This window comes from Mustela putorius, unplaced genomic scaffold (genome assembly GCF_011764305.1).
Source record: "Mustela putorius furo isolate JIRA1106 unplaced genomic scaffold, ASM1176430v1.1 tig00000129_pilon_pilon_pilon, whole genome shotgun sequence".
NCBI lineage: Eukaryota > Metazoa > Chordata > Mammalia > Carnivora > Mustelidae > Mustela > Mustela putorius.
The window spans coordinates 40,154,691-40,172,254 of NW_025421290.1; the positions used below are offsets into that span (position 1 = coordinate 40,154,691).

The window sequence follows — 17,564 nt, forward strand, 5'->3', positions numbered from 1 at the left end:
TTTGGTTCTCTGTACATCAAGTCACTAGGGTTCTAGCAGGAAAACTTAACTGCCACCCAAGGGAGTAACTCAAGTAGTTTAACTGACAAAGTTCCTGGGCTAGCAACAGTGAGATGCAGTTACTAGGAGATCTGAAGAGACTAAAGAAGCTGCTGGAACCTAGAGAATGCGCGCTGGTCCAGTGGGGGCTGTGGCCTCGGGTGGAGGAGCCAGCAGGAGGGGGGCCGGGGAGTTCACAGGTCAGCTGCTTGGGGCATGCATAGAGCAGGCAGGAAAGGGCACACTGGATCTGGAGGGCAAGTGAAGCTCTCTAGTAGAGCCATTAAAACTGGTCTGTCTCTGTTACCCCGCACCCAGGATCTGAGTAGACGTCACTGCAGCTGGTTTTGTTGCTGTAGCAGGCAAGGATCAAATCGTGATCTGAATCATTAACAGAAGCAATGCAACACGCATGGTTCTTTCTAGTTTATTGTGTGGTAGAAAGACAGGCTCTTGGACGCTGTATAAACATCTCGCAAAGTGCTTCTGGTCGATTACAGAAAGTCAAAGCCAATTTTCTTTGAGATGGGGCCCTTAAATCTGACATTCAGGTCACCGTAATAGCAACAGGAGCTGTTGTACATAACATTCTGGAAGGCATCTCAACAAAGGCATTCTAGGACCTGTTTAAAACCTACAGCATCTAGGAAGATCCACCTTTCCTCCCAGTGCCTTTGAATGGTGATAAAAGGAGAAAGGAAGTCTGCTACAGATGTTGACTGAGTCTGAGAAGGCTTTTTAATGACTTCAAAAACCAGTCTTCAGTCATTTATCTCTGGAGACTCAGAGAAATGACCCCAAACCCCTTCCCCGTCTCCCCAGCTGGGTTTCTCCAGTCCATGTGCATGGCTTTCTGGGACCTAGGCACTGACTGCATTAACAGCCTCGCCCAGGCTCCTCATTAGGCTTCTTTAAAAGGCTTTTCGTGGAAGCAGCAGCTTTAATTTAGTTACTGCCAATCTTCAGCCCTTAGAATAAGTATTTCTTGTTTAAAGAAAAAAAAAAAAAAAAAAAAAAGGAGGGGGACCACAGACCAGTCTGAGGAGTTCAATAAGGAAATAAGTACCTTTTATGAAAAGGACTTTTGAGCTCTCTGAGCTCACAACTTAAACTGAAATAACTTTACTGAAGTGTCTCCACATAAAACAGCACCTGCTTCCTGGCAGCTGGTTGGATGGGGTCTGTGTACACAGAGCATCTGATTAAAATGCCCTCAGTGCAAATAGCAGTCGTGGCAGAAGTATGGCTGCTGCTTACTCCCTGTGTCAAATCCACATCCCTCCCGGCTGCACCCTGTGGAATTAATTAGGAGTAGGAGAAACAGTAAAGGTCCTGCTGGACAGCCATGAGCAGCCCTGGGGCTCCCCGGAAACCCCCGAGCCGAGAAGAGAAGGCCACACTGGGGATGTCAGCCTTGGAGGTAGGGTGTGGGGAGGGTATGGTTCTGAGCAGGCAGGCATCGTGGAAGCTCCAGATTCTCGTGTAGCAGTCCTGGCCCACTAAGAAAGAGGGAAAACACGTGCCAGGTTAGGACACGCAGTAGCCCTTGTGCACACGTGCGCGTGGCTTCTTATGATTCCGAAGGGAACCCACTGGAGCCAGAACACAAACTCAATGGAAATTATTTCTGCTGATAACATGTACTTCTGGAAAATCAAAGTCACAGGTCTCCCTGGTGTTCTAGAATCACAACCAGTCGCAGGTGTTCCAAGTGACAAGATGCACTGGCTGGCTGTGACACAGTGGCTGGTCACCAGGCATCCTGGCTAATGGGTGGCCACTCTGCTTCCCTTGTGTCAAGGGCTGCTCAGGGGGCAGCCCAGCACCCCCGGTCTAGAGGACATGCAGCTGATTTCTGTGAGAAGAGTAACCAGGAAGATGTCTTCCCTTCAGTACATCCTGGGACACACTAGTGACAACTCTCACCAGAGCTGGTTCTGGTTTAATGGCTTAGTTCCCAAGACCAGGTGAGTCTTCGGGACTCATAGCTGTGAGGGACGTGGCACTGGCTGCAGCAGCCTAGATGCGCTCCTGGAGCTCATTAGAGGAAAAGGAAGGGCAGACCTCAGGGTCTCACGGCCCGGCTCGCCGAGGACTGCACGAGGCCAACACCCACGTCTGCCGTGCAGTGGGCTCCTCGCTTTCCTGTTCCCCAGAGCACAGCGGTTCTCCTGAGATGGAGACTAGGCTTAACCAGGAAGCTAACTGCTGCTGGGGTGGAGAGTAGTAAACAGCCTGAGGAAGTTCTCAGAGATGCTTCTGTGGCACAAAAAAAGATTTCACAGAGAACAAGTACATTCTGTAGGCACATCTGCAAATCTGAGGACATGTCAAGACCAAGAACATATTCCTGAATGTCAAGGGCTTACTATTTCATGTGTCAAACTACTGAACTTTCATGCTATCAGAATAGTCTGTCGCCCTAGAAACAGCAAAATCTGTGAGGCTACAGTTTTGTAGCCCTTCTCAAGGGAGTTTAGTGGCTCAACACCCCTGCTCCTGTTCTGCAGATATGGATTCCCAAGAACCAGTTCCTTTACAGTGACCTTAAACTCTTTTTGCAGCATCCTTGGCTGGAAAGTGAGCACAAAGAAAAGGGAGGCCAAGGTTTTAAACAGGATTGGGTGAAGGTCACCCTGAATGCTGACCAGGTGAACACCCAGGTCTCTGTTTTATTGCACGTAACTTGCCTGTTACTGAGGTGATGTTCTCCCACTAACGTGAGGGCGCAGGGCTGTCCCAGCTGGCGGCAGCTTTAACTGCGGCTTACCAGTAGGACTGTCCTACTCTACGTCCCACCTCGTGTCTCCTACCAACAAGTCCCACGTACGAGGTTCTGATCTGGAGTAATTTCTCCCTCTGCCATTTTATTTGATGGGACAGAAAGATCTTCCCTTCCCCAGGTACCTGCTACCACAATGCCTTCTTCCTCGTGCACATGCAGGGGCAGGTAGGCGTACTCGTTCACATGACCTTCATACTGCCTTATACACTTAGTGGTCCTCAGGTCCCACAGCTTGATCTGTGGAAAGCACAAGGGGCCGTTAGAGAGGGTCCGGCAGGTACGCTAGTGAACCCAGGCAGGACAAGGTGGTCGCCAAACACCTTTTAGGGTTAGGAAAATCTAAATTTCAAAAGCAACAAAACCAGTTTCATGTCAGTCTAGACCAGGCTGGGCTCCCAGGTGGAGAAAATGACTTGCCTGGTCTCCTTCTGCCCTTTCCCTGCTATTGTCTGGCACAAGGGTCTCTCTCAGAAGAATTTAATCTCTACACCTAACATGGGGCCCAAACATATGATCCAAAGATCAAGAGTCACACATTCATCTGAATAAGCTAGCCAGGCGCCCCAACACGAGGGTCTTTTCTGAAGAGCCCATCACCTGCCAGAGTGCTAGGCCAGTGGCACCAGTGGCCTGAGTCATCAGTGCTACCCCTACCGTTCCCGCCATGTCAGATGCCATCAGGTTTTGCTCTTCTTGGAGGATCTGCACAGAGGTCACTGCTGAGTCATGGAAGAGGCGGGTGGCCTTCCAGCCCTTGCCCTGGTTTCGACAACGCAGATCTATGGCAAAGATCTCCCCAGAACGACAGCCGTTAAATAGCAAAGGAGCCTATGGAAAGAGAGAGAGAATGGTTGTTGGCACCACCTCCTCTAAGGCTGGGAAGGGTGTTCCCTCCAGAACACAACTCTTGCCTCGCCTCCCCTTTCCCAGTCTCTGGGTTAGTGGTGGGGGTGATGGCGTGGTCAGGACTTGAGCCTCAGTGTAGCTGGAAGGGTTCCTTAGGAAAGGATAAAAGAACGGGACCCCAGGGGTCTTCCAGTGTCCCCGCAACTGGCTGCATAATTATTTGTCCTGCTGGCTAATAAGTACTCCAGAACTGCTAACAGCTCATTTAAATAGGAAGTTGTTGAAAGTCAGGTTAGCCAGGCCTTTGTCAATCGGCCAGCTTTCATCCAGTGCAGATAGAATCACCAAGTAACCCACTCAACCCTGCTGATGCTCTCCTTTTCTCCCCCGAAAAAGAGACGACCAGATGCCACACACAGGAATCAGTTTTCAGTCCAGCAAAATTTCCACCCTTGGGACACTTTACATGGCTCCCCTCCCCCAGTCCAACCAACCATGAGAGCAAACTGTTGGGCCAAGACATCACTGCTGGTCCCAAAGGACTGCCGGTGTCCCGTCACCACGTTGGTCACGAGGACCTGCCGAGACAAGCCTGAGAGACAGGAGGGGCAGAGGGACAAGCATCACTCACAGTCTGGACAGGGGGTTTGGAGCCTGTCAAAGTTTCCTCTGGGGACGTGCGGGGGCAGCTGCGGTTCACCTGTGCTGAAGCAGTTATTTGCCTGAATGTTGAGGGACCACGCACAGGACCAGGCCCCGGGGATCCGGAAACTGCAGAGCATGCCGGGCCGGTCTCCTGCGGATGGCAACAGTGAAAGGTGAAAGGTGGCTGCTGGGGGCGGGGGGGGGGCCCTTCCCTCCATGCTGCCTGGTCAGTGACCACCTGATCTGGGGAACCTCCAGGAATGACTGCTCAGAGATCTGTCTATACCTTGGCCCCATTTTGGCCTTTATGGTGACAAAAAAGAGACACTCAGCTGGGGTACCTGGCTCAAAAGGGGTTATTCTGGGAACAAGCACGTGACTCCTGCCTTCCCAGGAGGAGTGCCAGAACTACTGACTGCCGGTCAGAGAGACGGTGTGGTTCTTTATAAGAGGGTTTCAATCCCACATCACACTATCTGATGTGGGATCCCAAGCAAAACGTTATTTTTTGAAAGATTTTGTGAGAGAGAGAGAGAGAGAATGCACGTGCACACACAAGCAGGCAGAGTGGCAGGCAGAGGCCAAGAGAGCAGCAGGCTTCTCAGTGAGCAGGGAGCCCAATGTGGGACTTGATCCCCAAACCCTGGGATCATGACCTGAGCCAAAGGCAGCAGCTTAACCGGACTGGGCCACCCAGGTGTCCCCAAAACATTTTTAAAATAAGCCTTTTAATTCACAATACATAAAGGGCACACACCCCAAATAGAGGGCCATGAGTGATCACAAAGGGGATGTAGCCACGTGCCCACCACTCAGGTTAAGAAGCAAAACACTGCAGCAGCCCGATACCCTCCCAATTACCTCCCTGCTCTTCCCGAGAGGGAACCACGACCCGGGTCAGTTTGTAAGGCAGGTTCTAAACCTCTCTTTGTCTCAGCTTCCTCATCTGTGGCAATGGTGGTAACACACACTCCCGCCACATGGGCCTGCTGCATGAGGACAAGTCAGGCACCGGCTAAGTGGGCGCCCCCCTCACCAACCCTGTAACCGGAAGGGGCGGGGGTTCTCTTCACAGAAGGTAAGCAACCTGTTCACGCTGGTAAGGGGCAGAGCCGGGGTTCATGCCAGAGGTTTGACCCTTGTCTGATGGATCCTAAGTCTCTGACAGACTGAAAACTTAATGCCCAGAATATGCTGCCAGGAAGAAGCCTGACTGCTTCAGGCGCACAGACTGGAAGCATGGCCACAGCGGGCGCCAGGCTGCGGGATCTCTATGGGTGGCCCAAAGAAATATTTTGATCTTTTGTACTCCTAACTGCTCTGGGTGCTGAAATGACCCCAGAGGAGGAGTATGTAAGGCCATACATCACTTCTAGTACCAATCCTGGGTCAGGTTTCGGGAACTCTCCCGCAAGTGCTTCTGCAGGCTGACATGGGCTTGTGCAGCCTGTGGCTCCCACCCCTCCTGTCCAAGCCCTTGCCACAGAGTTGACACCATTGTGGGCTGCAGCTCCTGGAGGCCCGGACTGAGACCTTCGGAGCACCTCCTCCTCCGAAGGGAAAGGACCTGGTACCTGGGTGACTACTGACGAACAGGGACGCTGGGAGCAGGGTGGCGCAGCCCGGGGTCTCTGCGATGCCCATGAGGCAGAGCCTGGAGGAGCTGTTAAGGACAGTCAAGTACAAGGGTCTCCTCTGGGAAGAGAATGGGCGGTAGTACCCTTCCAGAAAATACCACCACGAGCCACATTTAACACGTTTACATATTCCATATTTAGTTACAGATTTTCTAAAAGGAAAAAAATGTCACAAACACAGCTGAAGGCCTCTCTGACCTTTCTCCAGTCCAAGTCTTCCCTCTCCCCCACCCAAAATCACACTCTAAAACTGGTCAGACTTCTGGGCCGTGCTCTGTTCTTTCCACAGAGCATCTCCTACCACTGTTCCACCTCCACTCTCTTCTAGATTGATCTGGCTTGATTTTGTAGCTCCCATCTCTTGACATTCACAGTGGAGCATACCTTTGGATGAATGTACAACTCCTCTGTCTCGTCTCTTGCTGATGGGCACTTATGTTGTTTCAGGGGTTTTTTGCTCTGCTGCTGGAAGGAACATCCCCTTCCGTTCTCCTGTCTTATACGCCACGTGTGGGAGGCTGCTTTAAGGCAGTTTTTTTTTTTTTTTTTTTTTAAAGATGTTGTTTCTTTGACATGGGGCCAGCAAGAGAAGGAACACAAGCAGGGGGATGGGAGAGGGAGAAGCAGGCTTCCTGGAGAACAAGGAGTCTGACTTGGGGCTCGATCCCAGGACCCTGGGATCATGACCTAAGTTGAAGGCAGACATTTAACGGCTGAGCCACCCAGGCGCCCCTAAGGCAGTGTTTTCTTAGACCCACGGTATGAGTTTAAGTTTACTACCACGCACTACATACACACAAAGAACTGCAACAGAAGTTTCATAAAACACTTGCTCTTACTAAATAGGATACTCGTTATTTTCTAGTCTACTTCATTAAAAAAAATGCCGCTCACAAATGTACGTAACGGCCCATGGATGGCGGTCATGCTATGCAGTCCAGAAACAGCCTGATCTGCGCTCATCTGAACGCGTATAAACCGACATGTCCACATTTTAGCTTTAGTCTCCCGACTGCAGCTGGATGTGCTGCCGCATCAGACCACAGTCACTTGCGTTTCCTTCCTCTGAACCACCTGTCTGTGCCTTCCTTCCCACCGATCCACTTCCGCCCCCTTCACAGCCGGACTTCTCTCAGAGGAGTCTGTTTCTCCCACTCCCTTGCCGCCTTCTCGCTCCTCAGCCTACTGCAACCCAGTCATCTCCCAGGCAAGTCTCCCCAAGGTCTCCAGTGGACTCCCGTTTTTCACACCAAGCGACACTTTCCAGTCTTGCCTGTGGCCACGCGGCACTGTTTCCAACGACATGCTCGGTGGTGACCTCCAGCCCACCCTCTGGGAGGCCCCCCTCAGACCTTCTGTCACCTCCATGGTAGGCCTAGATCCTGAGCCTCTTCCACTTGTGCTTCTCCTCCACCCCTGCTTACCCACCACACCCGCTCCCCTGCGCGCAGTCTTGCAGCAACCCCCAACCCTCCCAATCTGAGGTCTCACCCTTGCCAGCCTCTCCTAAGATATGCCTCCAGGGCCACAGTCCTCCAGAATATCCTAGCACCAGGGGCCCCACCTCGCCAGAGACCTCACAGACACTAGACCCCTTACCACTGCCCCAGGAGCCAGGATCTCTCCTGCTTCTTCCTTCCACTGGGAGCTCCGTCCCCTCCTTCCCATGTGGGAGTCACCTCCAGGAAGGCCACCCGATCCCTCCATCCTGCTAGCATCCCACTGCCCCACCGACGTCACTGCAGAGACTGAGCGCCTGTGGCCCACTATTGCCCTTTCCAGCACTGCACAGGGATGAATCCGCTCAATGGACTTTGTGGAACGAACACACGCACCCTTCACTGAGAACTGTCAGCATCTGCAAAGCAATCAGGCAACGAGTCCGGTTGTCTGAACTGTGACGTGTGCATATCACGCTGCCTCAGGCGGCAGGCCCCGTGTTACGCATTTCTGGTCAGAGAGATGCCGGAGCTGAAAATGATAACCCTGCGGCTGGGCAGCCCAAGGCCTTCCTGAAGAAACCTCTTTTGCTTCTGGCTTTAGAGGGCGAGCATGTGGGGAGGGAGTCCCTACCTAGATGCACTTTTAGTTCCTAGGATGAAGTTTACTCTTAAACTTCATGTGGTACTCATGGGGCCAGTATCAGATCCGGTCCTTTCAGAGGCCGCAGGTATCCAAGAGCCCAGGGAGGGCAGTCTCAGTCTAACTGCTCCCCATGGGGGGGAAATGCAGAGGACCAGGCTCAACAACGTGCCGTTTTGGTAAAGGGAGAAAGTTCCATGGCCTTCAGCAGAGGCAGCAGGTACAAAGAAAAGATTACCTTAAGTGACCACCAGAGGGCAAGCGGCTAACGAAGCTACCCCACAGACCATGCTCTTTAAACTCAATTATACGGGCTTTTAATCTCTCCTTAGTGTAAGGAGAGAAACCTGGGAAAACGTCTTCCTGTTTTAAGATCAGAAATGAGAGCGAGGTTGTTTTCTCTCCTTTAAGATCTGGTCTCTTCCGTCATCTGGTAAGAGCATCAGTGACAGGTGGTCCTATCCCCCACAGAATCCTACCAAATGAAAGCCACATAAAGTTTTCAATTTACAGAACACACAGTTTTGTGTTTATCTTATGTAAAATTTATAACCCGATCTTTTAAAAATAGTATGTCGTGGAACAAATTAAAATAACCCCAACAGGTTCCGATTCAGCCATTATGTAAGGAGGACCAAGATATGCCAAGCACTGTGCTAAGTGCATTCACCGATGTTAACTGATGTTAGCCCCGTGATGACTCTTGAAGTATGTGTTAGGTACAGTGAGTGGTCAGGGTTTTAAGAACTCACTGGTTATAAAACTGAACCAAGGACAAGACTCATGGCTCAAACCGAATTACTCCCAGAAGCACGGGACAGACAGCTGTTCTGTCCATCATCAACAGCCCCCAGGGACACCAGAGGATGGGTCTAGCCAGCCTGACACTGTGCTCCTGTGCTCTTAGTAAAAGAGCCCTGACTGTTCCCTGAGAGGGCAGACTAGAGTGAAGAGTGCTCTAAAGGCGGCTGTCTCTGGAGGCACCAGGGGGGCCCAGTCAGTTAAGTGTCTCCCTTCAGCTCAGGTTGTGATCCTGGGGTCCTGGGATCAAGCCCTGCATTGGGCTCCCTGCTCAGCTAGGAGTCGCTTCTCCTTCTGCCTTTGTCTCTCCATCTCCCGCTCACGGGCCCCCCCCACACCCCAAAAATAAATACATAAAATAAAAAAAAATGAAAGAAGGTGGTCTCTGGTAGGAACCCTAGGCACTGAGCCCACACACTTCCGTCCAATGCTGCAGAATTCCCCTTTCCCCTTTACTGATGCCCGCCCTCCCCTTCTCCCAACAAGAGGCCCGGCCCACGTTCAAACTGCTATAGCTCTGAGCTCGTCCTGCTTCACCTCAGGAGCATGTGGGGTTCCTGTCCAAGGCTTTACTGTTCCTAACAGTGTCTGGCACACAGTGACATCAGTGTCACCCTGGGAACTCTGCTACTTGTCTGCGCTCCACACACGGCAAGCCTTGTTCTCTACCGAGCTGCACTATTCTTTCCTAACGGGTGAGATGTGCATACAAAACAGAGTAGACCTCTGGCCACGATGATGCCACCTCACACACCCCACAGATGCCCGGCTCTACATAGCGGCATGGGTTGTCCACCAAACCTCTTCGTCTGCCAAAAGATACAGAATGTGGGAATCCAGGTGATTCAGCGAGGCCCAGCACACAGAGTTCACCTGGGGAGGAAGCACACAGCAAGGCTGGTCTGACTGCCAACTCACGGAGACAGACAGATGCTTTCCTACTGAGTAACTACTGGGGATACCGACACGGGACTGCTTTCTTCAGGTCTCACTTCTTTTAAGGGGGCTGGAACAGTCACCAGGACAGGCAAGTCCCCTGCTCCACCATGTAGGGCCTTGAGGGCAACAGGGAGGAAGTTACCCTCAGACTTTGGTCCTTGGTCATCAGCATGGACCTCACAGTGAGACCTGTGGCATACCCTGAGGTCTGGTCTGGGGACGGAGTCCCTGCAATAGGAGGGAACCAACCTAACCGAGAGGCGAACTGCATCTTCCCTTCCCCCAGAGACCAGGTTCGACCTGTGTCCATGCTGTGGCTCAGGTCCCAAATGGACAGAATGTCACCGCTTCTTACACATTCACTCATCGCCCCAGTGGAATTTAAAGGTTGCTCCCTCAATGGCAAGCTGTGCTGTATTGTATTTATGTAATCTCTTTTTATTTCCATAACCTCTGTGTAGGCCACAGACTGGCTGAGTGACGGATGCACCCAAGACTGTCCACTCAGGCCCCCTCCGCCCGCAGCCCAGGAACTCCGTGCTGGGCAAGGGCTCCTTCGGGCTACTGCGATCCTCCCAGAGGGAAGGTCTGCACCACCAGTTAAAGAAGCCTTTCCAAGCCTAAAGAATGTTCACACCTTCTCCCAAGTACTGACAGTTACTTCTCTTCCAAGAAAAGAAACTCCTGAGGCCCCTTTCTTCCCCTATGAGTTCTCAAGATCTCGGACTCCCTTTTCCCTTGGGAAAATAGGTACTCAAGCCCCACCTTCTTCATAAAGTTCTCTCCTCTCCTCTGAATTGGGCCAACTAACGCAGGGCCCTTTGATCCAAAGTGCAAAGGGAGCTGCAAGGCTAATTGATGGGAAAGGCCACGTACCTTCCGGTTGGTGAAGTACAGGTTTTCGTGCATATGCACCTTGAGCGAGGGGGTCTTCAGACCTCGCAGGCTGATGATGCCATACTTGGAGCCTCCGACTTTGACATCATTCACTGTGAAGAGCCGGTCACTGTTGGTATCCGCCTGGAGGGAAAAGAGACTACAGGTCACCTCCCTGGCTGAGCCCAGGCGAGCTGCCCAAGGCGATCTATCTGCCCCTCTTTCTAGGATCCCATGCTCTGTGCATTTTCACCTGGTGAGCGCTCCCACCCACGAGGGGGTATGGAGCATGGGGGTAACCCACCTTGTCCCTACTCAGCCCAGCCGTGCCCGGGCAAGGCGGACAGCGATGCGGTCTCACAGTCAGGAACACGGATAAGGGCAGTGAGGGGGCGGAGTCAGGGAGTCTGAGGTCCGTACAGCGGCTCCTCTCAGAACTGCGTTTCGAAGAGTCCCAGTGTCCACCCAGGTAAGCTGTTTAGATGGGCCACATGGTGACATGCAGCCATCGCAAAGGCCACACACAATGCGGAAAATGCTAGTTATACCCCTGTGAAGGGGGTGAAAGGAGAATACAAAATTGGATTCCTATTACACAGGCACTTTTCTCCCCACTGAGTAAAAGAAAAAACAACAACAACAAAAAAGGAAGCAAGCCTACTGCACTGAAAAAAAATTACAATAAAAAACACTACATTGGGATGTAAGTTTTTTTCTCATATAAAAAATGTGGCTGGATGGGGCACCTGGGTGGCTTAGTAGTTAAAGCCTCTGCCTTTGGCTCAGGTCATGATCTCAGGGTCCTGGAATCGAGCCCCACATCGGGCTCTCTGCTCAGCAGGGAGCCTGCTCCCGCTCCCCCTCTGCCTACTTGTGATCTTTGTCAAATAAATAAAAAAAAATCTTAAAAAAAAAATGTGGTTGGGGCGTCTGGTGGCTCAGTTGTTAAGCATTTGCCTTCACCTCAGGTAATGATCCCAGAGTCCTGGGTTCGAGCCCGGCATCAGGATCCCTTCTCAGCAGGAAGCCTGCTTCTCCCTCTCCCACTCCCCCTGCTTGTGCTCCCTCCCTCACTGTGTCCTCTCTCTGTCAAATAAACAAATACAATTTTAAAAAATGTGGTTAATAATTACTTCAAAACAAAAACCTTATATAGTTATGTGTTTTATATATATATTTAAATATAATATACACACATAACATGGGTTTGGATGTTGGTGAAAATGTATTCACTTTGCAAGTTTACTCAGAAACCACATTTCCTGAAGAATCATTACAGTGACTAGAATCAGAATGGAAGAACTGATCTCTGGGTGGCAAAGCACCCTTCCCAAAATTCTAGTCCACACAGCTAGCCAACCACCTCTAACTCCGGATGACTGGGGAGATCTCCACGTCCGTGGGAATCATTGTGAGACGGAGCATGAGGACTGGGGACGGGGGCTATACTAAGCAGCACGTGCATACCCACCCAGTTTTACCGAAGAGACCCAGGGAAGCGGCTCCCGAGTATGTACTGATTCAGGTCAAATCGTACCCCTAGATCCTTGGGGGAGTAAAGCCACAGGAGAGAATGGGAGTCCTAGAATACCCCGGATGTATTCTCCTGTTGATGTCTTCTGGGGCAAGACCTCAAGGGTCAGCTCCATGATTTCAGATTCCAGTCCTGTCCAGCAGGCTGAGGCTCTCCATTTTTCCATCCTTCTTTCATTCTCCTCAGTCTTCCCCCGGCCTCCAGGAAGGACAGGGCTTGCTAGGAAGCCATGATCTCCTGTAGCCTCAAGCTTCTAGTCTAACTCCGGGGATCCCGGGGTCTTCCGCCGACATTTTTCTGAACGCTGGGTTCAGGCAGTTGGCTCTGGCTTTATTTAGCTTTGGCTAGATTAGCCCCAGTCTAACCTAATGCAGAGAAGACTCTGCTCCGTGTAAATGATGTGATAAAGGTGTGTCGGACGCACAGGCCCAGCGGTGCCACCCGGGTAGGAGTCAACGAGCAAGGGAGCGGCGCATGGCTGCTACCGAAGGATGCTGGAGCTTCAGGGTGGTGGGATGACGCCCCAGTACAGGAAGAATTAGAAGCCCCTGGCCCACTGCATACCTTTCTGTCTGTACCCAACACACCCAAGGGAAAACTACTCTGTGATAGTTTTAGATGTGTGCTGGGCCCCGGCTGTCAGACTGAATAACAGAGCTGGAGTCAGGGCGAGCCTGGTCAGCACGGCCGGCCCTGCCGGCTCAGCACCTGCCAGCGGGCACACGTCAGAACAGTGACGCCAAGGGGATGCCCCCTGCTCTCGTGGCACTGGCCATCTCACAACTAGGTCTCATGAAAGCCAAGGTTGGGCCACTCAGGGTCAGGGGATAAAAGCTGTACCCCTGGCACCCACAGGGAGCTCCCTCCCACTCACCAGTATGAGGTTAAATCGGTCGCTTGCCAAAGCGGAGGGATCCGAGCTCTGAATCTGGACCTTTTTCCTCTGCATGCAGCTCACTCGCAGCTCATGAGCTAAACTGCAGAGGGAAAGAGGGGCGGGGAGGGCACGGCCACTGGACCCAGACACCCGTGAAGCCGACTCAGAGGCTCCGCCCTGGCGCCCACCCTGGAGACCTCCCCGCCCCCCGCCCCCATCAGCCTCTCCTCCCAAGTAAGTGTCAGCCGCGGAGCTGAGCAGGATCCCAAATCATCTCAGTCACAGAACTCGGAGGAAAACTAAGGCCAAGAAATGGGTGGCTCCTCTACAGGGTCAAAGAAAGAACTAGACTAGGGCGCCCAGCTCCCTCTCCACATCAAGGCCGTACCCCACTTGAGAACAAAGCAGGTTTTAAGGTGAAGAGAGATCTAACTAGACCTTAACTCTTTTCCTTCTCAGGAAGGAGATACGGGAGAGGTCTGCCCCATCTACCCTGGTGGGGCCGGCCTTCCCTGAAGGGGGCCCTGCTCCAACAGAAGTGCTGTGCCCCCCTCTGATGTTCTGTTACTGGCCCGTGCACAGGAGGCCGCAGAACGCAGGGCTGAGGAGCTCAGGCACCGGATCAGACGGATCCCGTCCTTTCTAGCCTTACCTTGAGCCGGTCGTTCCGCTCTGAGCCTCAGTCTCTTCTGAAAATGGGCAAGTACCAACCCAGCTCACAGAGTTTTAGTCAGAATATCAAACATCACAAGTATATGAGGTTTAGTACGCATACATCCCTTTCATTGCTGTATTTTAGATGACAACTCATGGGAAGGGGAGGAGGCAGAAATCTCATGGGAATGAAGTTCTAGGAGCTTCACTGCACTGAAAAGGATTTCAAGTAACACAGAAGAAACGTCTTGAGAAATTTCTGCTGAGTTTCTCTGCCTAGATCCCTTCTCTCTCCTTGGCCTCCTGCAGGAGCTTCTCCCCTTGTTCTATAGGAAAATGATTTTCTCAGGGCTGGTTTTGGCAGAAGGCAGGCTGTGCTCCTCCCCACCCCCACTTTGCCCCCAACTGTGAGGACTCCTCAGAGTGGTTCTATCCCCATTGGCTTCTTGGACCACGGATATAAGAAACAGGAAGAGGTAAAAAGCTTAATGAGGCTTTGTCTTACCGGCAGTAACTGGTGACATTGAGAAAACCCAGCTTGCTTTTCTGTAGCAGTGATGATGCATTAAAACCCATCCTGGCTATTTTCTAAAAAACAAAACAGAACAAAACAAAACAAAACCAGATTCAATGAAGTTTTAGGTTATAGGATAATGGAGAATGCTTTTAGTTTCATAGGATCTAATAAAGAAGCTGGTGTACTAAGTTGGCAGAAATTATATGTATAGAGATCTGACAGACTCCTCTCCTGGGCAAGAGGAAAAGTCCGTCACAAGAAAGCACACGTTGAGCTGGAAAGCTGGCCTGGTGTCCACATCTAAGCTCTCCATCAATTTACCTGTGGAGCCAGGTGAGGACACAAGGCCCCCCCGCTAGGGAGCACAAGAATGGTCCTGCTCGCTCAGGTCTTCACCAAGCTTTCCGTTCGACCTGGTGACCCCGGGGCTCCCATAAACCACAGGAAGTTCTTGGCATCTAATCCCCAGAAGGGATGCAGGAAATCCTCACATCCAAACCACACACCTGGGTTTTCTATTAAAGATACACAGTTACTGGAACTGTGTCATGCCACTTCCCGATTCCTCCGGGGAAGGACAGGATGGGAGGCTCACGGATGGAACTTCGCAGGTAAGAAAAGGAGTAGCAGGAGATTTCCTGCCTGTTCTCACTCTCTTCATCGGATTCCTATGGGGGGAGCTTAATGCCACAAAGAGCCCCATGCTGTGTTATAGGGGCGTCTCACTGGCACCTCCCGTCAGCAGTGGAGGGGACAGGGCGGCCAGCAAGAGTGCGGAGCCCACCTTTTTCTGCTTGTCTTCTTCCTCCAGCAGCTGCAGCCTTTTGCTTTCCATCTCCTTCTGCCGGATGCCCTCCTTTGTGAGGGGGTTGCAGTTGTTATGGCCAGGGAGCAAGCGGAAATAGCGTTTCTTTTCAGGGTCAAAGTAATACCCCGGCAGATCTTAAGTCAAAAGAGAGGAAATCCACTTCAACTTAGAACACGACATGGACCCACCTACAAAAGAACCCAGAGGCCTGTCCACACCACCCCTCACAGATGTCCATCTGTTCTGAGGGGCAGCAGGTAGGCTAATGCAGCCAGTCACCCTCCTGTGCCCATGCAGGGAGCCATCGGCCTCAGCTCCCTTTCTGCCCCGTTCCTAACGCAGCCAGGATGTTTAGTTAGCGTTTCAATGTGCTCCAGAATTTCCCCCGAGCCAGGAAAGGGCTGGTGACACCCATGGAGTGTCCCCACACGCAAGCAAAGACACACAGGGCTAAGAAGGGCAGCCCAAGCAGACGTGACCAGATGATGGGGCAGGACAAGATTTCATCTTTCCCCACAGGCAGGGCCACAGCAGGTCCACTGTCCAACAGACGGCCTCACCTGGCACGGAAGAACTCCCTGCTGCGCCAGATGAGGTCGATGGGGCCTCGTCATCGCCGACGTGGCCAGAATCCTGTGAGCTTTGCTGTGCCACTAAGCTGCCCCTGTCAACACACAGTCATAGTAACTCGCAGTGAAGGGCTTGAGTCTGTCATTCTCTGACTGGGGGGTCCTGCAGGGGTCAGTTCGGGCTGTTCCATGGCCCTCACTCCAGCCCTCTGACCCTTCTGATTACCTGGAGAGCCCTCACCTCTCCCTTCTCCTTAAAGGAGTTTACCTACTACAAATACACTAAAGTTAGGACAAGCAAAGTTTTGGTTCCTCACCCTTAAGAGGATGTGTGTCACGTTAAAGTCCCTTTCCTTATCTCCTCACTTGAGCATTTTCTGAAGTCTTTCAGAAATTTCCAGATGAAAAGAAGAATAATCTTTGCCAATAAGAATATTATCAGCTGGGCTCATTTGTCAATTCAACAGCAGCTAAAAGGCCAGGTGCAGTTTATTCTTTACTGGATTTAGTAGTACAAAGGGTTCAAATTTTACTTGGCCATATCACCTTATAGATGGAGAAACTGGGGTTCAGGGCACGGAGGTGATTTGCTCAGGTAATACTCGGATACAGCCATGTTTAAGCACTTGATTTGCAAAGCTACAAGCAGTTTCTGTGGCAATTACAGGTTGAAGGATATAATGACAGAGAAAAACATCTAATTTTAGAATCCTGACAAAATCTGTTTAAAAATCAAGAACTTCCTCCCCATCCCCCAAAGGAGTACAAATTGAGTATCGAGGCTGAAGGACTGAAAGAACTTTCTCTTTTGTCTGTAAATACTAACTATGCAGTTTCAGAGAAAATTATTTGTTCTCCCTTTTTTTTAATGGCTCGGAGCTTTCTGAGGCAGCTCATGTGTGACCAGGCAGCAAGAGGAGGAAGGACTAAGCTTCCTCACGACAAATGTCTACATTTCTAGTCCAAGGACGACTCCTCCATTCTTTCCACACAGAGTCTGGAAGGCGGCTGCCCAGCGTGTTTCCACATGACTCTGCCAAGGCTGAGTTGAGACTCTCTTCTTGCCCAGGTCACATTTTGCTACACGTTGTACTCTTGTGGGAAGGCCCAAAAAATATCCATGGTTCTCTTTACAAAACATACAAACACTGGGCACTGTCCTGATTGTTCTACAATATGGGTCAATATTGTGACTCTGGCTTAGAGTAATAGATTTATCCTGCACCTAATGAGGCCCACCATGTACGAAGGGGCTACTCAGAGCCAAGCAGCCCATCAGAGGTTTTCCATTCAGTATTGCAAACCTCGTGTTACATCTCTTTTGTACAAAAGTGACTCAAAGTGACTAAGTAATTTGCCCAAATTCACACAGGAGAAGGCAGAATGTGAAATCTGGACCTCCCGATTCCTTGGCCCTGATTCTTTCCATGACATTTGGATGGTTTTTGTTACTGTTCAGGTTCATCTGTTCTAGAGAAGCATCTTGGTCTTTGTCACCATCTGACCCTGTTGCTAGAAATCTGTCGATTTTCGGAGCAGGTCTGAAGTGTGGAAAAGTTTTAAAATTGGCATGCAGGCCTCTTCTGGTGCAGAGACTTCTGCACTAAGAAAATACAATCTAGTCCCAGCACAGGACAACCTGCCCACACCAGGCGAGGACACCTCTCCATAGTTCAGGGCCAGCAGGACTTCTGGCCATAGTAACAGTAAATTGAGAATGGAAAATGTTTGCACTGGGGACTTCAACTCAGCATAGACTAGGTTTTACTTTCTAAGCTGGTACTAGGTACGTGACATTCACTGTACTATTCTGTATATCTTTTTGTGTTTATTAAGCTCAATATTATATATATTTAACCTTTCTAAGGATTAGGCTGAATTAATGAAATTAGGTCTCCAGAAAGGTATTTTCATTGGCTGGGAAAAAAGGAAGAGAGAGAGAAAGTATTTCTACT

The 17,564-nt window shown here is 51.0% G+C and overlaps 1 protein-coding gene across 8 annotated transcripts in view; it reads right to left on the reverse strand.

Annotated features, from left to right (window-relative positions):
- Window positions 1–450: 450 nt before the first annotated feature.
- The window catches only part of DCAF4 (DDB1 and CUL4 associated factor 4), a 29,539-nt gene continuing 12,425 nt past the window's right edge, over window positions 451–17,564 (reverse strand). For 5 of the 8 annotated variants that reach the window (XM_004754818.3, XM_045072781.1, XM_045072776.1 and 2 more), the window contains 12 exons: window positions 15,601–15,704; window positions 15,017–15,174; window positions 14,221–14,303; window positions 13,059–13,161; window positions 10,651–10,794; window positions 9,659–9,708; window positions 5,890–5,969; window positions 4,371–4,466; window positions 4,165–4,262; window positions 3,479–3,652; window positions 2,947–3,061; window positions 451–1,538 (listed from right to left, as the gene is read on the reverse strand). In XM_004754818.3, the coding sequence (XP_004754875.1) occupies window positions 1,345–1,538; window positions 2,947–3,061; window positions 3,479–3,652; window positions 4,165–4,262; window positions 4,371–4,466; window positions 5,890–5,969; window positions 9,659–9,708; window positions 10,651–10,794; window positions 13,059–13,161; window positions 14,221–14,303; window positions 15,017–15,174; window positions 15,601–15,704 (1,399 nt within the window). In that variant the 3' untranslated portion in view covers window positions 451–1,344. Of the gene's footprint in view, window positions 1,539–2,946; window positions 3,062–3,478; window positions 3,653–4,164; window positions 4,263–4,301; window positions 4,467–5,889; window positions 5,970–9,636; window positions 9,709–10,650; window positions 10,795–10,954; window positions 11,201–13,058; window positions 13,162–14,220; window positions 14,304–15,016; window positions 15,175–15,600; window positions 15,705–17,564 lie in introns of those variants that run through there. The other 3 variants (XM_045072782.1, XM_045072788.1, XM_045072789.1) reach the window with 3 other exon arrangements.